At 46.5% G+C, this 25,737-nt stretch overlaps 1 protein-coding gene across 2 annotated transcripts in view; it reads left to right on the top strand.

Annotated features, from left to right (window-relative positions):
• Positions 1–25,737, top strand: part of atp8a1 (ATPase phospholipid transporting 8A1) — a 546,817-nt gene that overhangs the window by 410,639 nt on the left and 110,441 nt on the right. For both annotated transcript variants that reach the window (XM_085969404.1, XM_085969397.1), the window contains 2 exons: positions 5,880–6,063; positions 7,524–7,634. In XM_085969404.1, coding sequence (XP_085825530.1) covers positions 5,880–6,063; positions 7,524–7,634 — 295 coding nt within the window. The remainder of the gene's footprint in view (positions 1–5,879; positions 6,064–7,523; positions 7,635–25,737) is intronic.

The raw sequence follows: 25,737 nt of genomic DNA, 5'->3' as shown, positions 1-25,737 counted from the left end.
AAAAGTGCAGACAGCGTTTCACTCTGCAGACAACCTTTAATTAGAGATCAGACTTCCCACGAAATTGGGCCCCTGCTGAGCGCTGAGCCAACGAGCAGCACGTTTAGCTTTAGGCTCAGTGCTTCAATCATGTTAATTAGCAGACACGACGTTTCATGTGCAGCCTGAATTATGTTCAACAGGCTCACATTGCAGCCTGCTTTTGGGCCTCATCAAATTTAGCCCCCTTTGTCTCTTGCATTTTAGCACAAAATGGCATTTTACGGTGATTGAAAAGAATTTTAAAATGTGCAGTGGAAATTGTGTAATAAAGTGGGACATTTTAATCATATGTTTACTTTGAAAGAAAGCCAAATGTGCTATATAGCATCTGCTGATCAGGAGAAATCAACCTCATAAGTGGGAGCAGCCTTACTCTAGTGGTTTAAAAAAAAAAGAAATGTAATCTGATTCGTAAGGGCAAATTTTCTAATTGTGCAGTCATGAAACCTTGTCTATTGATGGGCTGAAGCCCCGCGGTTGGAAAATTTACCCTTTCAAGTCATCAAGTTCCTTAATTCTATTTTTTAACACTTGGACATTTCATCTGCCAGCGTTTATTTTGGTGGGATTTGCTACATGTGTACCCATTCCAAAAGAACAACGTGTGACGGAGCCACTAAGGGACTCCAATCATCATTGTATATAATTCCCTTTAATAATATGTTGGCTGTAGCCTGAGTCTGTATCTTTGTTTTCACTGTTTACATGTACAGAGCGCGATCACTTTAATAGCGCGGGTAAATGCGATGACGTCACGCCGTTCATCACGTGATCCCCCACCGGTGGGAAAAACGTGATGACGTCAGCCATGGGACCGCCCTAGCAGTCCTCGTGGAGCCTCCGAACTGACTAGACCTATATTCGATGTTCTCCTGTAGTTATCCGTTAAACTCTGTTAGTTTTCATTAAACCTCGTTTATTTGATCGCCTGAGTGGACCTCAGTCTTTTGAATAGGAATTAGACATTCCTACATTGGTGACCCCGACTTTTGCGAACGGTTTTCGCAGAAGTTACTGAACATGGAATCGAATGCCATTGCTTTGAAGCTACCACAGTTCTGGGAGCAACAGCCAGCTGCGTGGTTCATCCAGGCTGAAGCCCAGTTCACAATCAGGAACATCGTTGCGGATCAGACCCGTTACTATCACGTGGTCTCCGCCCTCGACAGCGCCACAGCCTCGCGGATCGTCAGCCTGCTTGGTAATCGACCAGAAGATCGCAAGTATGATACGATAAAGGCGCGGTTGTTACAGGTCTTCGGGCTAACTAAGTCGGAGCGCGCCCGCCGGCTGCTCAATATGCCCGGCCTCGGGGACTCCAAGCCGTCCGAGCTCATGAGCCAAATGCTCACGCTCCTGGGTTCCGAACCGGAATGCTTCCATTTCAGGGAGCTATTCCTCAGCCAGCTACCGGAGCAAGTTCAGGCTGCCCTAGCCAGGTTGGAAGTCACCGACTGCGCAGAGCTGGCTGCCGAAGCGGACAAGATCTTTGCGGTGACACAGCAGTACTGCGCTGCCACGAGGCGCCCATCCCCCGCAGACGCCGCTCCAGCCCCTCAACCTGCAGCGTTGTGCTTCTACCACGCCTGTTTTGGCGCGAAAGCAAGATGCTGCCGCCCTCCCTGCAGCTTTTCGCTCAAAAAAAAAAAACAAAAAAAAAAAAAACAACAGCCACCCTGTCGAAAGAGGACCGGTTATAACGAGCGCCCCGCGGCTGTGATGGCAATCGGTAATTCGGGAAAACTCCTCTTCATCAACGACTCCCTACCTGGTCGACGTTTCCTTTGCGATACCGGGGCGCAGTGTAGCATCCTACCCGCGTCAGATCTTGATCTACAAGTTGGGGGGCACGGCCCCTCCCTCCAGGCGGCTAATGGCGGGGCCATTCGGACCTTTCGAAGCCAGCGGGTCCAGGTGTGCTTCGGCGGCCAGCGGTTTTACTGGGATTTCATCACGGCCAAAGTCTCTCGAGCCATCCTCGGGGCGGATTTTTTGTGCGCCAACGGCCTCCTGGTGACTGCACGGCACCGCCGGTTGATCAATGTGGCCACTTTTCACTCCATCCCGTGCTACTGTCTCCTGCGCGTCCCCACCTCTGGATGACTTCACTCGCCTCCTCGGAGATTTCCCAGACCTGACCAGACCCACTTTCTCTTCCATGGCCACGAAACATGGTGTCGAACATCACATCACCACTACTGGCTCCCCAGTCTACGCACGGGCCCGGTGCCTCGAACCTGGCAAGCTCGCGGCTGCGAAAGCAGAGTTCGACATGATAGAGCGGCTAGGGATTATTCGCCGGTCGAATAGTCCCTGGTCTTCGCCTTTCCACATTGTTCCGAAACCTGGCGGCGGATGGCAGCCTTGCGGCGACTACCGACGCCTGAACGACGCCACTACTCCTGATCGGTACCCGATCCCTCATATTCAGGATTTCTCTGCACATTTGGCGGGAAATACCATTTTTTCAAAAGTCGACCTTGTCCGTGGCTACCACCAGGTCCCCGTCCACCCACAAGTCATTCCGAAAACTGCAGTCATCACCCCATTCGGCCTGTTTGAGTTTCTGCGGCTGTCGTTTGGATTGAAGAACGCTGCACAGGCTTTCCAGCGCTTGATGGACTCCGTGCTTCGGGACCTCAAGTTTCTATTCGTCTACCTCGACGACATCCTCATCGCCAGCCCTAATAAAGAGGAGCACATCTGCCATTTGCGCACCCTCTTTAGACGCCTCAGTCAACACGGCTTGATCATCAACCCGGCCAAGTGCCAGTTTGGCCTGCAGCAGATTGATTTTTTAGGCCATCGCATCACATCAGACGGCGCAATTCCCCTGCAAACGAAGGTGGAGGCAGTTACTTCATTCCCGCGCCCGCAGTCCGTCAAGGCCGTGCAGGAGTTCCTCGGGATGGTAAATTTTTATCACCGGTTCGCCCCTAATGCAGCTGTGCTCGTGCAGCCCCTGTACGAGGCCCTCAAGGGCAAGTCCGGCAAGGAATCCGATCAGCTGGACGGTCAAAATGGCGTTCGTCGACACAAAAGGCGCTTCAGCCAATGCAACCATGCTGGCACACCCGCTGCCAGGTGCCACCATCGCCCTTACCACTGATACGTCAGACTACGCCATCGGTGCAGTGCAAGAACAGTGGGTGCATGGGACGTGGCAACCGCTGGCATTTTTCAGCCGTCAGCTACGGCGAAACGAACGAAAGTACAGCACGTTCGACCGGGAGTTGCTGGCTCTTTTTCTGGCCATCCGCCATTTCCGGTTCTTGCTAGCGGGACGTCCATTCACGGCTTTTGTGGACCATAAGCCACTAACGTTCGCTATGGCCAAGACCGCTGAACCGTGGTCAGCTCGGCAACAACGTCAGTTGACGTTTATCTCAGAATTCACCACTGACATTCAGCATGTGTCCGGTAAGGATAACCTGGTGGCGGATTGCCTCTCCCGCGCGACCGTTCATGCAGTCCAGCTCGGCATCGACTACGCCCTCATGGCTGCGGATCAAGCCTCGGATCTGGAGGTCCAGTCTTACAGAACCAACCCCTCTAGCCTCCAAGCGGCCGACGTCAAATTCCATGCCGCGGGCACTACGCTACTCTGCGACGTCTCCGTAGGAGATCCTCGCCCTATCGTCCCGGTCGCCTGGTGCCGAAAAGTTTTTGACACCATCCACGGGTTGTCGCACCCTGGCATGAAGGCCTCGCAACGGCTGATGTCGTCCAAATTCGTGTGGCGGGGCATGCACATGGATGTTCGCGACTGGGCCAACACCTGCGTGGTCTGCCAAAAGGCCAAGGTGCAGCGTCACGTCAAGGCTCCATTGGCCACTTTTGCCGTTCCGGAACGTAGGTTTGATCATGTGTATGTGGACCTGGTGGGGCCACTTCTGCCTTCGCATGGGTTTGCTCATCTTCTTACAATGATGGACCGCACCACTTGATGGCCGGAGGCGGTTCCTCTGTCTTCCACCACTTCCGCAGACGTCGCCAGGGCATTCATCTCCTCCTCTTGGGTCGCCCGCTTCGGAGTACCGGCGGACATCTCGTCCGATCGTCGGCCGCAGTTTTCGTCGGAGCTCTGGAACGCTGTGGCTCAGGGGCTCGGTGTCAAGCTACATCGCACCACCGCCTACCATCCACAGGCAAACGGCCTGTGTGAACGATTCCACAGGTCGCTCAAAGCCGCACTGCGAGCCAGCCTTCAAGGCGCGGGCTGGGTGGACAGGCTTCCATGGGTCCTTTTGGGTATTCGTACGGCACCTAAAGAAGATCTTCAATCGTCCTCGACGGAGCTCGTATATGGCCATCCGCTACGCGTACCAGGGGATTTCCTTCCGTCTCCAACAGAGCCATGGTCCGCGTCCCAGCAGCTCATCAGCCACCAGGAGGCAGCCCGAAGTTTCGCTCCAGTGCCTACGTCGCATCACAGCTTGCAGAGCTCCCACGTCCCAGCTGAGCTGAAGAACGCCGACTACATGTTTATCCGCCACGACGCTCATCAGGACTCGCTCAAACCCCCTTACACTGGTCCTTTCCGTGTGATAGAGCCGGGAGACAAATCTTTTTCGGTCGATGTCGGAGGTAAACCGGACCACATTTCGGTTGACCAGTTGAAGCCGGTTCACTTGGACCTTGACCGCCCAGTCGAGATCGCACAACCGCCGAAACGTGGCCGACCGCCCACAGTCGCCATGCCAGATCAAACTCAACCGTCCGCCAGCTCGCCCAACGTCCATCAGCTTCCACTTCAAGGCTACAGAAGTCGATCTGACAGGCTTGTCAGGCCTCCTCGCCGTTTTACTTTTGCTATTAAAGACAATTCTGGGGGGGGCGCATGTGGCGGAGCCACTAAGGGACTCCAATCAATTGTATATAATTCCCTTTAATAATATGTTGGCTGCAGCCTGAGTCTGTATCTTTGTTTTCACTGTTTACATGTACAGAGCGCGATCACTTTAATAGTGTGGGTAAACGCGATGACATCACGCCGTTCATCACGTGATCCCCCACCGGCGGGAAAAACGTGATGACGTCAGCCATGGGACCACCCTAGCAGTCCTCGTGGAGCCTCCGAACTGACTAGACCTATATTCGATGTTCTCCTGTAGTTATCCGTTAAACTCTGTTAGTTTTCATTAAACCTCGTTTATTTGATCACCTGAGTGGACCTCAGTCTTTTGGATAGGAACTAGACATTCCTACAAACGCATATTTAAATACACAGGCAAAATACTGTGCATGCTGGAAATCTGAAATAAAAACAGAAAATGCTGGAAATACTCAGCAGGTCAGGCAGTATCTGTGGAGAGAGGAAGAGTTACCGTTTCAGGCCTGTGATCGACCAAACTTCCACTCCACTCACCCCCCGCCCCCCCCACCCCCGCCAAACTTACTTGAGTTCTGATGGGCAACCATGGGCTGCCTGATTTTATGGAGGCCCGCAGCCACTTCCTGCCTGTTAATGACGTAAAAACTGTAATGTATCCTAATGTGATAATCATTGTTTACAACGGTAAATTTTTAAACTGTTGAATTGTTTTTACTTTGTTTTAACTTGCTTCTCTGTGGCTTGCTGCAGCTTTTGGGAAAATGGAAGTGGAAGCCAGGGAATGGGGCTGGGAGTCAGTCAGTGGGAAGAAAGATTCAATTGGGTGTGGTAGAACAAATTTGCCTCTGATTAAGGGTGACGAAGTAATGCACAAAAACGTAAACTGAATACACTATGAGCAGGACTTTTAAGATATATATATATGTATATATAAAACACAATTAACCTAAGCAACCAAGGTTTTGTATCTCTCTGATTTTCTTTCCTGTTTCACTTTATTCAGAGTTTCTCCTCTTCAGAAGTCAGAAATTGTTGAGATGGTGAAGAAACAGGTGAAAGTTATAACACTAGCAATAGGTGATGGAGCGAATGATGTGGGAATGATCCAGACGGCGCACGTTGGTGTTGGAATAAGTGGAAATGAGGGACTACAGGCAGCAAATTCTTCTGACTATTCTATAGCACAGGTAACTGAGTAAAAAATAATCATTTGATGTATAGGTAAACTTTAATAACCCTCAGTAGGTAGGGTAAATTTGAGATGTTTCAATGTCACTGGCATTACAAAATACAGCTAATTTTTATTGAACGCAGTTATTAGGGGTGATATTGTACCAAATGGTCCTTTACTGTTCTTGCCTCATGCTAACCACCCCAAACATGTCCACCTGATGGTATTGTCAACCATACTGTTGATCATTATACTATAATCATACCTTGAAGGGTCAAATAATCAACTCCAAAAATATGTTGTTTGTGTTCATACTTCAATTTACTGTCAATTTAACACTACTTTCTTAAACAGTTCAACTACAAGAGTCAGACTTTTCAAAAGTAAATCCAGTGATATTTAGTAGTAGTTATCATAATCTGGCAGTTTTATTTAAAACATCGAACACATTCTACTCCAAAAATTTGTGAACATGAAAACGGTTTATTTTTGAAATTTGTATAAAAGAGTATAATCTACATTGAAGAGGGGCAATGTTTGTCTTTATTTTAGTTATCTTTCACACTGATCATATCCTTCCCCAGGTTTTCCTCCTGTTTCCCTCCTAGCAGAGCAATTTCTCCAAAGACACTGGCCCAGTAGCAGCACCATACCAGTGCTGCATTCAGCATTTGCTCCCTTGTACTTTTCTAGCATTTTGATATTTAAATGATAATTCTCCCTCCCTAGTTCCCCTTGCTGATCTTTTAAATCTTTTTCTCCTTGTATCTGTCCAACTGGGCTGTCTCCCACTGTAAATCAGCCGGGAGAGTTTGCACTGAAGTCAGGAACAAGAGTTGCAATTTAAATATACATGCTGAAAGAGCAGAATAATAGGAATGTGCCAAGACTATGGATAGTCTTCCTTCTGGTTCCTGACATAAATTCAGGCTCCCACATTTGATTTGAAATTGGAAACAATCTGGCAGGTTAGATACAGCAAGAGGAAGTTTAACATCAATAGCAGGAGGCAGTTGAGAGTGAGTTGCCATTTAAATGCAGCAGTGCTGGAGGAGTGGAGCAACAGTGGATATGAATGTGCTGATTGAACCAGTTAGGTTTTTACGATAATCCGACAGCTTCATAGTCACTGTTGCTGATGCCAGCTTTTTATTTCCAGATTTTTTTTTAACTGATTTCAAAATCTCAAACTGCCGTGGTGAAATTTGAACACTCGTTCTCTGGATTACTAGTCCAGGAACATAACCACTACACTACCGTATTATGATATGACATTGTTGGTCTACTTTTGTATGTGTGCATTTTTGTTTGCATTACTGCATTGGCACTTTATAACCAAAACATTGATGGCACCATTTTGTTTATTTTGGAAATGAAAAACCAAGTCCACAGTTTCAACTTGACTTAATTTTTTTTTTAATTGTTAAAAGATCATTTTTGTGTAATGGACAATCATAATCCTCACATTGTTTCTAGTTCAAGTATCTGAAGAACTTGCTGCTTGTTCATGGAGCCTGGAACTATAATCGTGTAGCAAAGTGTATCCTGTACTGCTTTTACAAGAACATAGTCTTGTACATTATTGAGGTAAGCTACTAGATTGCTCTCCTGATACCCATTCCTTTTATTGCCAATTGTTCTCACTCTCTTCCCCTACCGTCTGAAACTCTAACCAGGAAAATCACTTAGTGTTACAGAGAGCTCTTGCTCAGCTATTCTCACAATTGCTTCAACAGGTGCTGATCTTCTACTTGAAGCCAGTCTCAAATCATTGGATTCCAGCAGAAAACACTCGCCCATTGAATATTAAAATCTGCCACATAGTAAAGGTGCTTTTGTTGATGATGACTAGGAATTCTCAGACATGCAATACCACAAGCTTTTTGATCCATTCCATTACATATTCTGCATCATTCTGAGCATTTTGACTTTTTAATGTCATAGCAAAAAACATATTGGTCTGTTTTTTTGCCATAAGTAACTTTAAATAGGTACAACAGATAGTAGATAGAGATTATTAATAGTATATATATGAAGAAAGATCTTGAATTTATATCGCACCTTACACACCCTCAGGATGACCAAAACAGTTTACAGCCAATGAAATACTTTAGAAATATAGGGCTAGATTTTCATGGGGAAGGCAGGTTAGGGCTGGGGGGGGGGTGGGCTCCGATTCGGGCGGGAAACCCCGGAGAGCGGATTTCCCGCAGGCCCTGCCGACTTTAACGGAGAGGCTGGCTGGCTGCGGGTGGGTAGGCCTGCGGCACTAGGCCGCACAGAGGAGCGAGGGAGGGATCGGGTGGGGGCCGGTGTCGTTCTCTGGAAGACTGGGGGGTGGCGAGGAGCAAGAGATCGGGGCTGTCGAGGGGGGGGGGGAAGGGGGGCAGTGGGGTGGAGGCAAGTGATTGGGGTCGGTCACTGGAGGATCGGGGGTGTGGGGAGGAGATTGGGGCCGGTCACTGGGGGATGGGAGGGGGTGGGGAGGAGATTGGGGCCGGTCACTGGAGGATCGGGGGGAGTGGGGAGGAGATTGGGGCCAGTCACTGGGGGATGGGAGGGTGTGGAGGAGATTGGGGTCGGCCACTGGGGGATGGGGGGTGTGGGGAGGAGATTGGGGTCGGTCACTGGGGGATGGGGGATGTGGGGAGGAGATTGGGGTCAGTCACTGGGGGATGGGGCGTGTGGGGAGGAGATTGGGGTCGGTCGATGGGGGATGTGGGGAGGAGATTGGGGCCGGTCACTGGGGGATGTGGGGAGGAGATTGGGGCCGGTCACTGGGGATGGGGGGTGTGGGGAGGAGATTGGGGTCGGTCACTGGGGGATGTGGGGAGGAGATTGGGGCCGGTCACTGGGGATGGGGGGTGTGGGGAGGAGATTGGGGTCGGTCACTGGGGGATGGGGGGTGTGGAGGAGATTGGGGCCGGTCACTGGGGGATCGGGGGGTGGGGAGGAGATTGGGGCCGGTCACTGGAGGATGGGGGGTGTGGGGAGGAGATTGGGGTCGGTCACTGCAGGATCTGGGGGTGGGGAGGAGATTGGGGTCGGTCACTGGAGGATCGGGGTGAGTGGGGAGGAGATTGGGGCCGGTCACTGGAGGATGGGGGGTGTGGGGAGGAGATTGGGGTCAGTCACTGGAGGATCGGGGGGTGGGGAGGAGATTGGGGCCGGTCACAGGGCGATGGGGGGGTGTGGGGAGGAGATTGGGGCCGGTCACTGGAGGATGGGGGGTGGGGAGGAGATTGGGGCCGGTCACTGGAGGATCGGGGGGTGTGGGGAGGAGATTGGGGTCGGCCACTGGGCGATTGGGGGGGGTGTGGGGAGGAGATTGGGGCCGGTCACTGGAGGATGGGGGGTGGGGAGGAGATTGGGGCCGGTCACTGGAGGATCGGGGGGTGTGGGGAGGAGATTGGGGTCGGTCACTGGGCGATGGGGGGGGTGTGGGGAGGAGATTGGGGCCGGTCACTGGAGGAGGGGGGGTGTGGGGAGGAGATTGGGGTCGGTCACTGGGCGATGGGGGGTTGTGGGGAGGAGATTGGGGCCGGTCACTGGAGGATGGGGGGGGGGGTGTGGGGAGGAGATTGGGGCCGGTCACTGGAGGATCGGGGGGTGGGGAGGAGATTGGGGCCAGTCACTAGGGGATGGGGGGGGGTGTGGGGAGGAGATTGGGGCCGGTCACTGGAGGATCGGGGGGTGTGGGGAGGAGATTGGGGTCGGTCACTGGGCGATGGGGGGTTGTGGGGAGGAGATTGGGGCCGGTCACTGGAGGATGGGGGGGGGGGTGTGGGGAGGAGATTGGGGCCGGTCACTGGAGGATCGGGGGGTGGGGAGGAGATTGGGGCCAGTCACTAGGGGATGGGGGGGGGTGTGGGGAGGAGATTGGGGCTGGTCACTGGGGGATGGGGGGTGTGGGGAGGAGATTGGGGCCGGTCACTGGAGGATGGGGGGTTGTGGGGAGGAGATTGGGGTCGGTCACTGGAGGATCGGGGGGGTGGGGAGGAGATTGGGGCCGGTCACTGGGGGATGGGGGGGGTGGGGAGGAGATTGGGGCCGGTCACTGGGCGATTGGGGGGGTGTGGGGAGGAGATTGGGGCCGGTCACTGGAGGAGGGGGGTGGGGAGGAGATTGGGGCCGGTCACTGGGGGATGGGGGGGTGTGGAGGAGATTGGGGCCGGTCACTGGAGGATGGGGGGTGGGGAGGAGATTGGGGCCTGTCACTGGGGGTGGGGAGGAGATTGGGGCCGGTCACTGGAGGATCGGGGGGTGAGGAGGAGATTGGGGCCGGTCACTGGAGGATTGGGGGGTGGGGAGGAGATTGGGGCCGGTCACTGGAGGATCGGGGATGGGGAGGAGATTGGGGCTGGTCACTGGGGGATCGGGGGGTGGGGAGGAGATTGGGGCCGGTCACTGGGCGATTGGGGGGGTGTGGGGAGGAGATTGGGGCCGGTCACTGGAGGATGGGGGGTGTGGGGAGGAGATTGGGGCCGGTCACTTGGGGATGGGGGGGGTGTGGGGAGGAGACTGGGGGATGGGGGGGTGTGGGGAGGAGATTGGGGCCGGTCACTGGAGGATGGGGGGTGTGGGGAGGAGATTGGGGCCGGTCACTTGGGGATGGGGGGGTGTGGGGAGGAGACTGGGGCCGGTCACTGGGGGATGGGGGGGTGTGGGGAGGAGATTGGGGCCGGTCACTGGAGGATGGGGCCGGCCTCAGGATCATTGGTGGGAGTGTCCAGGAAGGGGACCAGAGGCCTCGTGAGGGGGGTCTCTGATCGCGGGCAGTGGGTTAAGGCAGGGACCCTGGATCCAAGAGGTAAGGGTAAAGGCACTTGCATCCTGGATGCATTGGTCCCCGTCTTGCTGTAACTGCCGAGTTTTGCGAACTGTATAAAAACCCAACCAGATGCAGTTAAAAATAAAATGGAGGTTAAAGAAGAGGCTTCCAACTTCATTATAATATTCAAATCGACATCCCGCCTCCTGGGAGCAGGTTGGTTGCTTACCCCCATCCTGCCTCTGTTAAAACCAGAAGTGGGCGGGTTGGAGGTGGGTTCAGGTCGGGAATCCGATTTTTAACAATTTAACTACTCCCGTACTCCATACCCACCCATTTTTTCAAGTAAAAATTCCTCCCAAAGTTACTGTTGCAATATATGGAAATGCAACAGCCAATTTGTGCACAAGATCCCACAAACAGCAATGAGGTAATGACCAGGTACAGGAAACTTTCGATTTACCGGCACCTAAATAACCGGAAATCTCGGTTAACCGGCAAAATTCAGGAGTAGGTTCAGCTAACTTTTATTACTTGCCTTCCTCCATTTGTTGTTGTGCAAGGGTGTGGCTGCAGCTGTTGCTAAGCTACAGAGACGCTTGCAACTTGTGGCCATTGTTCTGAAGCTGTTGCTAAGCAACAGGGTTTGTTGCTTTATACGGAGCTCTCAGCTCCGTATCTTTTACTATAGCTTTCGGTTATCCGGAATTTTTGATGAACTGGTACCACGTCGGTCCTGTCCGTGCCGGATAAAAAAAAGTTTCCTGTAATTTGTTTTTTTAATTGTGTTGGTTGAGGGATAAATAGTGGTCAGGACACTGGGAGAACTCTCCTGCTCCTCTTCAAATAATTCCATGGGATCGTTTATGTCCACCTGAGAGGGCAGACAGGGCCTCAGTTTAATGTTTCATCCGAAAGACGGCACCTCCAGCAATGTAGCACTCCCTTAGTAGTACACTGAAATACCAGCCTAGATTATTTGCTTAAGTCTCTGGAGTGGGACTTGAACCCACTACCTTCTGACACACCAACCCAAAGCTGACACTCTATAGATTATTAATAGTGCATGCTGATTATTCCTAGATACAGACTATTAATAGTAAATATTAATAGCAGAAATTCACGACAGTAATGCATCTATTTGTAATGTAGGGCTGGATTTTGCCAATGGGGTGCTTTTGGAGGCGGGACTCCCACTTGTCGGGTTTTAGTTCCGCCTCCATCGACTTCTGGCCAACCCACGTTATTTTCCATTGATTGACCTTGTTAAGCCCACCCAGCGGGTTTAACAGGCCAATTAAGGGAAAGCCGATTACAGAGAACGTCAGCGTATGACGTTTCATCTGTCAAATTTTTGACAGATGAATTGTCATCGTTTGACAGCTCTGTGAAGCTGTCAAACACTGACATTCTCTGTAGTTTGATGAGTTCTTGAATTCAAGACTCATCAACCTCTTTCTTTAGCAGAAATGAAATGGCTGTTGCATTGGAGAATGCAATGGCCATCTGTCATCTCTGCCGCGGAGTTGTGAGACTCTCCACATCCCCAACGATTGAAGCCTGCAGGAAGAAACAAAGGTAAGTAAACTTTTTCTAACACTTTCCACTTACCTCACATACTCACCTCTCCACACTTGCACCCATCACTTACCTTCACAGCGCACTTTTGACTCGGTGACCGTGGCGGGGTTTGCAGCCTTCGGGAAGCCTGCACTTGTGTGGGTAAAATGGAGATAATCCTCTGATCTGCCTGTTAACAGGCAGTTAAGTGGCTGTAATCCTCTTCCCGCCTCCAAGGAGACGGGACCCGCCTCCTGGCAAGATGGCACGAAGGCGGGATGGACACCCACCCCCCAGATTCTGCCATTTTCCCAGCAGTCCCACCTCCCCAGGGCTGGCAAGATCGTGCCCGTAGAGTCCAGAACTTTCTATATCAGTTTTCAACCCAGAGTTTTGGCAGAATATGAATTCTTCACTAGATTTTCTGTCCCAGCTGTCTTCACACATGCATTATTAAAACTTCATCCCCCTTAAGACGTACATGCATCTGGTTTTGGAATCTGCAGGAGTGTTGCTGTTCCCACTGAGTCTATAATAATGAATCTTATTCAAGATGTAACCACGGCTTATTTTGCATGTATAAGTTACATTATTGAATTAACAAAATTTAGAAGAGAGCATCACAGAGGATATAAAATCTATTCAAATCTAATTTAATTGTCTCAATTTATCTACAATGCTTAAATACAAGTTTACTGAAAGAAAAAAATCAAAGACTTGCATTTATAGTGCCTTTCATGTCAAAAACCAGGTAAAAGGAAAATTTGTTTTCTTGCTGGGTGTACAAATATCGCACAAGAGTTCACCAAAAGTTTGTACACAACTTTCTTTTAGTTTCAGCAGTCCTGTTTTGAAGCTAGCCATAAAAAAATGTTTTGTTTTTTGTTTTGTTTCAGGAAAAAAGCCTTTCACATTGATCTCTAGATTTACCGTATTCATTTTTTAAAGTGGAAAAACTTTTATTTTTCTCAATTGTTTATAATTATCTTACGCAACTGACGGGAGATCTTTTCTTATCAGTCTGCTAAAGGTTTAATGTCGTACAAAGTAAATTTCAGGTTTACAATAATGGTGAGCTTGACCTATTAGTTGATGATTTTGAAATGTTTTCAATTTTTTTAAAAATGCATTAAATGGTCTAGTTTCCAGTACATGAATCAATCCTTCAGATTATTTGTTTTTAAATAAAATGTAAAATTACTACATCTTATTGGTAATGCTGCACAAACTATTTACACTGCTGTTTTGTCACAAAATGTAAAATTTAATTTATTACCATGCTCTCAGCAGATATTGCACGTTAAAGCCTGACTGACGCTCAGTTAAATTGGTGGTTCTAAAGTAACACCCAAGAAAGATGATTAGTACACGGGGTACTCCGAGGCTACGTGCCGAGGTGCTTCCTCCCCAATACCATATAGACATTTTAGTGCTGCTCAAGGCCACCGTTCAAACCTGCTTGCCACCTGGTGGCAGGAAATGCCTTCCCTTTAGGAATGTACAAAGAAGCTTTGAGAGTAGAACTATGGAGTAGTCTTCAGTTCTGTTTGCCTACTGTTCCAACTCAACGCTAATACAAGTGAGGTGAGAGCATATGAAAGGGAGCAGGATTAAAGAAAAATAATCCATGTGTTGATTGGATCTTGTAACATTGCAAGTCAGTACTCCTTCTGTATGCACAGTTGGCTCCATAGAACTTAGAGGCCCAATTTTTAACTAGGGGCACGTTTGGGACAGGCGATTGTGGGGCAGGAATCACATATGGTCAGCTGGGTGTGAGGCCTGAGCCATTTTAACTCCCGGGCCTCATTATAATATCATGGGTGCCCCCTGCCCACCAATTGCTGGCGAAATCGGGCAGCCCACTCCCCTGCCGTGCACAATTTCAGGCACTTGGTTTACAGTGTGGTTTCATATAGGAGTTTGATATCGGAATTGTCTGAAATATCTCTGGCTACAAGGCATTGTGATGGTCCTCCTTCTGTTTCCTCTCTTCCCCCCACCCCCCACCCCCTGCGCAATGAGGCCTGCTGCTGCTGCTCCTCTGGCTCCTCCAAAGGCAGAACTCTCAGTAATGCCAGGTTGTTAAGTATGCAGCACGCGACTATGCGGGTGGCTCTTAATGGGGTATAATCTAGGGACCCCCTCTCTTTTCCCCCCCCCCCCCCCCCCCCCCCCCAAACCTGCCAAGACACCTGAATCTCATCTTCAACATCCCATGCTTTGCTCAGTTATGATCCTGGTGGTGCCATGGCTTCTATTTTCGGTGCTGCTCGGGGCTTATTGGATTTTGGAACGGTGTCATGAACCATGTCTGTAGCAGGTATCCCTTGTTCCCCAGCAGCCATTTTGGGAGACTCAAATACTGGGCAGGTGATAATGTGTCGTGACAGCAGAAACTTGCATGATCCTGTTTCTGTTATCAGCCACTAGCTGCACATTGATGCAGTCGTATCCTTTTCTATACTGCTGGCTGGCGATGTGGTGCCCTGATGGTAACGTGCAATCAATGACTCCCTGCATGTGGAAGCCAGTCACTGCTACAAATCTTCAAGCTCTTTCCTGTTTCCTGCTAGCTGTTAAGGTCAATGGGGAAGGTGATATAATGGTTAGCCCTCGTGAAGAGGTCATTGGTAATCTGGTTAATGCATCTTGTTTACTGCAGACTGGAAAGAACCAGTGGTGAAAAGTTGATGGTATGGTGCATTTGAGGGCCTCTGGCTGGTCCAGCAGGCAGCAATCCCATTGCAGCAGGTTGAAGATGTCTGCGACAGTCTGCCTGGTGAAATGAACCCGCACGACACACAGCTCCTCAGTCTGCTTGAGGAAAATGACCCTTCTCTCGCTCAGTTCTCTCTCTCTCTTTCGCTCGCTCTGTTTCTCTCTTTTACTCTCCCCTTTATATCTCTCTCTGTTACTGTCTTGGGACCTGAGCCTTGTTGCTGGGGAGCTGCAGGAGGAAGTGAATGTGGCGCCAACTCAGAGGACGAAGGATAAGAATCATCGTCACACACACATGCCTTTGGCCTGTATTCCGCAGACCTGTCAGGCTTCAGGACATGAACTTCGGTTTATTTAGTGCCTTTAACATAGAAAAAATATCTCGAGTTGCTTCACAAAAACATAAGAAAAACCTGATCCTGAGCCAAAGGATGAGAGATTAAGAGGGGTAACCAAATGCTTGGTCAAATTGCTGGGTTTTAAGGTCTCAAAAGAAGAGAGCAATGTTGAAGGGGTTTTAGGGAGAGAATTCCAGAGAATGGGGCTTATGTGGCTGAAAGTGAGCAAATCTCATGCTACCTCTATGCCACAAAAATTCTTTATTGTAAAATTTGATTGGTCATTTAAGTGACCAGAGGTGATACTACAGTGATGGTTCTTGGCTCTGATTAGTTGAAGTTCTGGGATGTGATTGATGCAGAGTGTAATTAATATACGGATATACAGATAGGCATTCAGGTAGGTAAAAGGGCCCTGAAATTCTGCTGGGGGTTTCCCGGTTTCCTGCTGTAGCTCTAGTAAAAGTTTGGCAGAACCCCCAGGAAAATAGTTTAAATGTCTGTTTTCAGACATTAACATCATACGCTGTTCTCCTGCCAGAATTACAGCAGCAACGAACCCCTAACAATATAACAAGCTGTTACTAATGCATCTTGTGTTGTATATTATGAGTTGAGCAGATATCCTGTTCACAACTGCTAGATTATTATACCATACAACACACAATGTTTTATTATATAATACAAGAACAATTAGAAATCAATAAAAGCATTAAACACATGAATATAGGAAATCACTGTTGTTTGGACACCGCTTGATTGGCACCCCATCCACCACCTTATACATTCACTCCCTCCACCACCGGCGTACCATGGCTGCAGTGTGTACCATCTACAAGATGCACTGCAGCAACTCACCAAGGCTTCTTCGGCAGCACCTCCCAAACCCGCAACCTCTTCCACCTAGAAGGACAAGGGCAGCAGGCGCATGGGAACACCATCACCTGCAAAATCCCCTCCAAGTTACACACCATCCTGACTTGGAAATATATCGTCGTTCCTTCATCATCACTGGGTCAAAGTCCTGGAACTCCCTATCTAACAGCACTGGGAGTACCTTCACCACACGGACTGCAGCGGTTCAAGAAGGCAGCTCACCACCACCTTCTCGAGGGCAATTAGGGATGGGCAATAAATGCTGGCTTTGCCAGCGACACCCACATCCCATAAAAATGAATAAAAAAAACAAAAACCATTTGCCCCCTTTTATCTTCTGACTGCCCGAAGGTTTTTTCTCCCACTCTGGAAACTTTCCAGTAGTTGCATTAAAAGGAAACTTGAGATGTGCCTCCTAAATTATTATAAAAATCATGGGATTTCAATGCCCATTATGCTGAGCTCATTCATACCCGAGAGGCAGCCCTCAGCCTGGCTGCCAGTACAGCCCCCTCATTATGCCAGTACAGTCCAACTTCATGCACTTTTACTGCAGTCAAGCCCTGGCTGGAAACTTGCGACTGTCATACTCGAAGTGGCCCCAGCTAGTGTCCTACTCCATGGGATATAATGAGTACACAACATCAGTATTTTCGCTGCCAACATCATGCTGAACTCCAGTAGCTGTAACAGTCTAGAGCCTAGGGCCAGTAGCTCCAGTACAGCCCTGGCTACTGTTTTAACAGAGACTCAGTCAGACTATGGCTACAGTTGGTTCCCTGGAGGAATGGGCAGAAAAATCAATGGACACATCACCTTTGGGTTGTTGTTGCCTATTGCTTAGCAATCAGTTACAGAATGACATCATTAGAGTAATGGGGTGATGAGAGTGGTATGGGAGAATTAAAAAGAGGAGATAGTGAAGAAAATGCATTTGTAAACCTTGTTCAGAAAGGCATTCATTTCTTTAACATTTATCCCCCAAATGCTGTAAACAAATCCCATCTGGCTCTGTCATTCATGACTTTCAAACTTCATCAGAATCACACATGTCTAGCAGATTGTGAGTAGGAATCTGTTGATAACTGTCTCCTGAGCCATGTCTCAATAGTTTCACTTCATGATTCACCATTAAGTCTATTTAAATAAAATGAGGCTAATTGTTGCTCTAGTTTGTTTGCTTTTCTATCTTAAAATGTAGACATTTGTTTTTCAAATATGTTCGCACATTCACTCGGACGATAAAATAAGGTTGATTTGTGAGCAGGAACTGTTCATCTGGAGGCCAGCTGGGCTACAAATTGGTAAATGGGGAATTTGTAGCGATTCATGCTTCTATAATCAGATTTAATGAACCGTGGAGTGTTACAGAGCTGCCGTGACATGGTAGCTCTTGGACAGTTTTTACATTCATTTGTGAAGCCTGTCAAATTTTCAAGAATCTAACAGGGTGGGGACAGCAACTGTGTGAAGTGATATTCTGCGCATTCTATGAATATATATCAAAATATAATGTTCGTAGTACAAACAGTATTTCAAAAAATTGAGAATAACTACTGAGAATTTTACTAAAAGCAGTTGAGAATACTTTCATAATGCCTTTTTAAATTCATTTTAGTTAAATTGTTCAAGCAGTCATACTTGTGACATAAGTATGAGGTCAGGAAAATTCACACCATATGAAGAGATTTTTGAAACCTTCTGTTTTGTTTAATGGTGTTCAAATTCTTAGTTTATACTTTATATCTCGGCAACAATTATCAAATCATATGGTGGTGTATTTAGGTCTGACCTTGCGGTAGAAGGAAGCAGTTTGCATTTCACATCAGTTACAACGCTTCATTGTACTTTTTGATTGGCTCAAATTTCAGATTCCTAAAAGACTAATAAATCAGAGCTCTAAATGTGGGAAATGATGGAAATCCACCAATTTAAAAACAAACTGGACAAATCAAATCATTTATTTCAACAACAAAAAATACTCGTATGAAAATCTTTTCCTCCACATTTTTCGTTCACTCGGGCATCTTGTGTTTAAAAGTAAGAGACCTGAAAATGCACAAGAGCTGCAACCCAGCATAAGAGCCGGATACACCCGCCGGGAACCTCCAGCGGTGACCCTGTCGGAGTTTGCAGGGTCAGTGGAAGGTTCTCACATTTAAATGTCTGGTGGGTGCCTGCACCACTAGGGGCGCTTCTTGTCTGTCTGTCAGCAGAGGGGGTCAGGAATTAAGGCAGAAGTATGACTGGTAGAGGCCACTGTCACCCCATCAAGCTATTTCACCTGGTCCAGGACAATGGAACCAGAGGACACTGCCTGCACTTGAAGGGGGCTCGATTCAAAATCAATCTGCGGAAACATTATTTGTGAGCGCGTAGTCAATCTATGGAACATGCTCCCTAAGACACAGTGGAAGCAGTTAATATTGATTCATTCAAATGTGAATTAGATAGATTTCTTTCAAAAAATAACATTTTGGGATAAAGTATATACAAGTAATTTGAGACATAAGTGTAGCATGGTTGGGAGGGATAGGTGAATTTGGACCTATGGTTCCTAAAGCTCTCCACCACTGGGGTTTTCCTCACCTCATGTCTGGGTCTGTTGTAAAGTAATTGATGCAGGTTGATTGCTATGATTAGTCAACAACTCCAGTATTGTATCATGTGACTGCCAGAATGGTAGAGACAAACTAGATGGACTTTGGTCTTTTTCATCTAGAAATTCCTATGCTGCTATGTTCCTAAGCTTGGAAACATCCTATTTGTCGTCCCTTGGCTCCCTTTTATAAGGTTGCCAAAGTATTGTTCATTTTTTAAAAATTGTGTGTCCAGGCCAAATCCCAACCCTCGAGCACTCCACATATGCTGGCCAGGAGGTCTGCCATCGACCTGTCACTGGGCATACTGGCCCCAGCCATGCCTCCTGATATTGACATCCTTGTTTCAGTTGGGCAGCGGCTCCAGCCCGAACAAGGGCCATGAAAACTGGTTGGGAAAGCCAGGACCTGGTGTTTCTGGGACTTCTAGCCCTTCGAACTGATTAATGAGGTCAGGAGCACTGTGAATTTTCATCCCCAAGATTTCTAACAGAAACACATAATTAAATGTTTCACAAAAACATTCTTAAACTTGCCTCTATATTTTTGTTGTGTATTTCATTACTTTAATCAACAGTTTTAGCATGAGGCCTGGCCCTTTGTCCAAAGCCTGGGGCTATAATTTAAGTTCCACTTTCTATTACTGAGGTTTCCACCCTTTTTATGTTCTTTTTCTAGCTTTTTTTTAAGTTATTATATTTGAGGTGGAGAGTGAATGATCACACAAAGAGTGATCATGTGGAATAACTGTCCAGATATATACATTCTCTCACACACACACACACACACACACACACACACACACACACACACACACACACACACGTATATTATACACATATATACATACATATATAAAATAGCTTCTAAATATAATCATCTAGTAAGTCACAGACTGTGCTGTTTTATAAGTACAGGAACATTATACCATGTAAAACACAACAGCCCCAAAATTCCACTTGGCCATTTGCCCCAGTGTTGTGATGCTAGCGAGCCAGGACTTCCACCTGCCAGTTCATTTGTGTATAATCATTAAAATTCTAATGTTAGTGAAAGAAACTTCAAGCATTATTCCATCTGATTGGGGAGGTCATTATTTTTGCAAACTGAAGTTACAGCGGTGGAGTGGGAGCAGCTACGAGGAAATTCTTGGCAAGAATGTTCAGGAATTTTTCACCGACTTCTAACTTCTGTAAGTAAAAGGAGGGAAAAACTAGTTCTGTTGTGATTTGAGAATCTGATTTTAAAGCATAAAATAAAATTCTTGTAGACCCTTGCACTACATGACTTTTTAACTGTACAATAATCTAGGCTGACACTTTAGTGAGTACTGCATTTTCAGATGTGCTGTCTTTGGATGAGAGGTGTGTTTAATCTGTACAATATATCAAACATTCCTAGAATTTGTGGGCTTCGAGTTAGCCACACAGTGAGTCTAAACAGGAGCTGAAATATATCATAGAAATCATATTTAATCACATTCTTACAATGAAACATCATTATTATTTCTGTTGAAGTGAATACTCAAAACAAACAAAATATTTGTATTTCTCAGTGCTATTATTTAACTATATTCCTTGTGTTTTGTGATTTGGTCTACTAACTAGATAAATTACTTTTAGACCATAAAATAGCTTCATCTTTGTACAACTTAGTTAATTATATATTTATCTTTCTGTCAACACTACATTTTGTACTTTTATGCAAAGTTACTTGGAAATTGCTATTATTTATTTTGTGAAGCAGCATTTCAACTTGTCATTCATCTTATTTGCCATTTGTGGGACTTTGCCCGTTTCTCTACATGACAGCCGTGACTGCACTTCCAAAGTAATGAAAGAGACTAAAGTAAAAGGGGAAAAGCTGCATGAATCCATGTGCAGTGAAATCAAAATGACAGGTCGACCAATTAGAACTAAAACTGGCCCCATAAGATGTGTGCTGGACTCCTGAATTTAGTAGGTGAGGAGTTCGGCTCCTGAACATTAGTCGGTGAGGGGTTCGGCTCCTGAACATTAGTAGGTGAGTGGTTCGGCTCCTGAACATTAGTAGGTGAGGGGTTCGGCTCCTGAGCATTAGTAGGTGAGGGGTTCGGCTCCTGAACATTAGTAGGTGAGGGGTTCGGCTCCTGAACATTAGTAGGTGAGGGGTTCGGCTCCTGAGCATTAGTAGGTGAGGGGTTCGGCTCCTGAACATTAGTAGGTGAGGGGTTCGGCTCCTGAACATTAGTAGGTGAGGGGTTCGGCTCCTGAGCATTAGTAGGTGAGGGGTTCGGCTCCTGAACATTAGTAGTAGGTGAGGGGTTCGGCTCCTGAGCATTAGTAGTAGGTGAGGGGTTCGGCTCCTGAACATTAGTAGGTGAGGGGTTCGGCTCCTGAACATTAGTAGGTGAGGGGTTCGGCTCCTGAACATTAGTAGGTGAGGGGTTCGGCTCATGAACATTAGTAGGTGAGGAGTTCGGCTCCTGAACATTAGTAGGTGAGGGGTTCGGCTCCTGAACATTAGTAGGTGAGGGGTTCGGCTCCTGAACATTAGTAGGTGAGGAGTTCGGCTCCTGAACATTAGTAGGTGAGGGGTTCGGCTCCTGAACATTAGTAGGTGAGGGGTTCGGCTCCTGAACATTAGTAGTAGGTGAGGAGTTCGGCTCCTGAAAACATTTTTGGTTAGCAGACTTGATTTACTGTGTTGTATTTGGTTTGTTCCAGTTACTAAAAATGGTAGGTCAGAAAGCAGCTGTATAGCTAATCGCTGGTAAAATAGCAGTAATGGAATACCTTAAAATTGTTCAGGTCTAAATCACTGTGAATTATGTGAAACACTAAATCTTAAAAATATGACTTAAATAACAAACCTAACCTCAAATAACGGTCCTAAGTATAAGCAGGAACATGGCAGGGTTAAAAAGGAAATGCATAAAGAATAGCTTCTTAACAGTTATGGAGAAACTACTGGAATCTATAATTGGAGACAGAATGATTGAGCACTTGGACAAGTAGGAGCTGATCAAAGAGGGTCAGCATGGATTTCTGAAGGGTAGGTCATTTCTAACTAATCTCGTTGATTTTATTTGAGGAGCTCACTTGCATGGTGGATAGGGGAGAGTCTATGGATGTTGTCCATATGGACTTCCAGAAGGCACTTGGTTCCGCACAAGAGATCATAGACCTGAAACGATAACTCTGTTTCTCTCTCTACAGATGCTGCCTGACCTGCTGAGTATTTCCAGCATTTTCTGTTGTTATTTCAGATTTCCAACATCCGCAGTATTTTGCTATGGAATCAATTAGCATACAGGATTGAATTTGCCAGTGTAATACTTGCTAAAGAAAAGCTGTTCATGAATATGTAACATTGTATAAATGTATTTTATAATTTGAAATACTTTCCAGCAATTACTATTGTAGTTTGGGATCAGAATGAAAAGTTCAATTTCTGTGCTAAAAGAAAGCCTTGTAGAAAGGATTAATAGTATGATTGGATTATTGTAGGACCTCTGAATTTTGCAACCTTTAGGCGAGTTTTTTTTTAAAGTACTATCCCATAAAGATGGGCAGGTGTCAACCTGATAATACCATGTATAATTCTCATTTTAGTTTTTACAAGAATATATTTGCCTAAAGATTTTTTTAAATTATAATTGTTCTTCAGTTATCATCCATATATTTTTCTATTATATACAGAGTCATAGAGTTGGCCTGATGTATTAGCTTATGTACGACTCATGGGACTAGTGAATTACATTTTGATAGAACTGCCTTTTTTTAATTCATTCTCGGGATGTGGGTGTTGCTGGCAAAGCTGGCATTTATTGCCCACCCCAGTTTCCCTGAGAAACTGGCGGTGGACCACCTTCTTGAACCCTGGGTAGCGGTTTGATACAACTGAGTGGCTTTTAAGAGTCAACCACATTGATGTGGGACTTGAGTCACAAATAGGCCAGACCTTGTAAGGATGGCAGGTTTCCTTCCTTTAAGGACATTAGTGAACCAGTTGGGTTTTTACAACAATCTGGCCACTTCATGGTTACATTTACTGATGCCAGCTTATTATTTTCTGATTTTTGTTCTAAAACTGAATTCAAATTCTAAAACTGTCATGGTGGGATTTGAACTCCGGTTACTCATTATTACTCTTCGTGCAGTGGATACGTTACTAGACTATCGTACTCTCATACTTCATACCCGTTGACTATGTTGACATAGCCTTTTAGTTTCTGCAGTCAGGTAAGTTGGCATCTACCTTCTCATGTGGTGTCTGGACTATAGGGAATTAGCAGAGTGTCAGCCAGCCATTGGCAGTGGGCCAGTTATGGGAACTAGATTTGGGTGAGCTACTATATTCGGCCTCAGTAAATACGAGATTTGTTTTTAAAAACTTGTCGATTTTACTTGGCACCACTACCCACACTGACTTGCAAAAGTAGTAACTCATAGCAGCCACTGGCAAGATATTAATTCTTTGTGACCTCTGTAAAATAAAAACATACTTTTTTAAGTTGTCTGACAGTGTGAACTAATGAAGTTGTGCAGTGGGAGTTACCTAGGATGGAGTTTCATCTGGTTTTACTGCCTAAATTTCATTTTTAGTCAGCAATTATGAATGAAAAGCCACAGGCGCAGTATAAGCCGTATGTTGTAATGCTTGCAAGCTTTCAGCAACAATTTAAATTACAGGGAGCAATAAATGAGCACACTAAATATTCTGTGATACTTCGGTAGAATAACATGACTACATATTCAGTTAATAGAACTATTTGTAGTATTTAAATGTTACGTTATCTTAAAGAAGTGAAAATTTCATAGCATTGTTAGATAATATGGTAGAATCAAACGCATTATTATAAGAATACTCCCAAAGCAACTCCTAACAAGTACCCTTTTTATTTTCTACACTTCAGCCAATTATTTAATCCATTCCCAACATTTACGCTAGAACCCCACAATTTTGACTTTAACACCATTCGTATACAACTTTGTCAAGTGCCTTTTGGAAATCTAGGTACACCACACCATAGAATTTTTTGCAGTGTGTTTGGGTTGTTGCTCAAAAAAATTGAGAAACTTGACCAGATTGCTGACTGCTGTTTTCTAGGTTATTACTGTATAGGTAATCCTCACGCTTACTCCTTATCATCGATTGCTTTATTTTACATCAAATTGGATCTGTTGTTGCCTGTTTCTGTTCTGTTACCCTCTTTGAATATGGGCATCACATTAGCCTCCCCAATATCCAGTGATTCCCCATCATTATATGATTGTCAGTGCCTCACAAATTTTCTCCCTAGTCTTTCTCAGCATTTTGGGATAAATAACATCTATTCCTGAAGATTTATTTGTTTTGAGCCCTGTTATCCTGTCTGGGATTTCCATCTTGTTTTTATATGGAAGTCATTAAGTTTGCTTTGGTTACCTCCAGTAAAGGGTGTTTTGCTCATGTCTTCCCTGGTGAATACTTGGAGGAAGTTAGCATTCAGATTATTTGCTATTTTGTTCCATTTCTTTGTTTTGATCCCATTTGCATCTTTTATGTGTCATGCTATAGATTGTGTTCATGGCCATGGTTCTTTACGTAGTGAGCTCATAATCTTGGTTGCTGTTTGGGAATGTGTTGAGTAAAATTAGGTGCTTCCTCACAAGCAGGGAGGTGTGTGGGGGCAGCAATAATATGAGGGTGAGTCATCCCAGATCATTAACTGAAAGAAGTTTCTGTCACATATCTCAAATAACTCCTTCATATAGTGAATTACTTTGAAGTACAGCGACGATTGTTGTGTAGGCTCTCCAGTGACTCCCTCCATATGCTTATGGAAGGAGTCACAGCACGCAGGGAGGTCTCTTCCCTTCCAAAGGCGGAAGAGACCTCCCCAGGGCACCAACTTACCTTGCACCTCCACCCAACCCCAATGCTCAAAGGGACCTGGGTGTCCTTGTACATGAGTCACTGAAAGTGAATGTGCAAGTGCAGCAAGTCATTAGGAAGGCAAATGGCATGCTGGCCTTCATTGCAAGAGGATTTGAGTACAGGAGTAAAGAAGTCTTACTCCAATTATATAGGGCCTTGGTAAGACCACACCCTGGAGTATTGTGTACAATTTTGGTCTCCTTACCTAAGGAAGGATATACTTGCCATAGAGGGAGTGCAACGAAGGTTCATGAGATTGATTCCTGGGATGGCGGGACTGTCGTATGAGAAGAGATTGAGTAAACTAGGCCTGTATTCTCTTGAATTCAGAAGAATGAGAGGGGATCTCATTGAAGCATACAAAATTATTACAGGGCTTGATAGGGTGGATGCTGGGAGAATGTTTCCCTTGGCTGGGGAGTTTAGAACCAGGGGCCACAGCCTCAGGATAAAGGGTAGGCCATTCAGGACTGAGATGAGAAGAAATGTCTTCACACAGAGGGTGGTGAATCTTTGGCAATTTCTACCCCAGAGGGCTGTGGAGGCTCAGTCATTGGGTATATTCAAAACAGAAGTCGATAGATTTCTGACTAGTAAGGGCATCAAGGAATATGGCCGGTGAATGGAGTTGAGGCAGAAGATCAGCCATGATCTCATTGAATGGCAGAGCAGGCTCGAAGGGCTGAATGGCCTACTACTATTTCTTATGTTTTTAACCCTCTCTAGCTACTTTATCACTTCCCCATCTCACTAGCCACCCCTCACACTCGCCCTCATCCTGCTGCATGCATACCAACTAACAACACACAAGGGTAGGCACTTGAGAGGTTTAGCCAATGCCCATGTGAAGTTTCTGGTAATGTGTTGTCATACAGTGAAATCTCTTTTTCAAAAAGTGCCCCTTAGTGGACAGATTTGAGTGC

The sequence above is a fragment of the Somniosus microcephalus genome, chromosome 2 (assembly GCF_052327205.1).
Source record: "Somniosus microcephalus isolate GS21.2 chromosome 2, FLI_Smic_1.0, whole genome shotgun sequence".
Classification (NCBI taxonomy): domain Eukaryota; kingdom Metazoa; phylum Chordata; class Chondrichthyes; order Squaliformes; family Somniosidae; genus Somniosus; species Somniosus microcephalus.
This window is presented reverse-complemented; position numbering and strand designations above follow the sequence as displayed.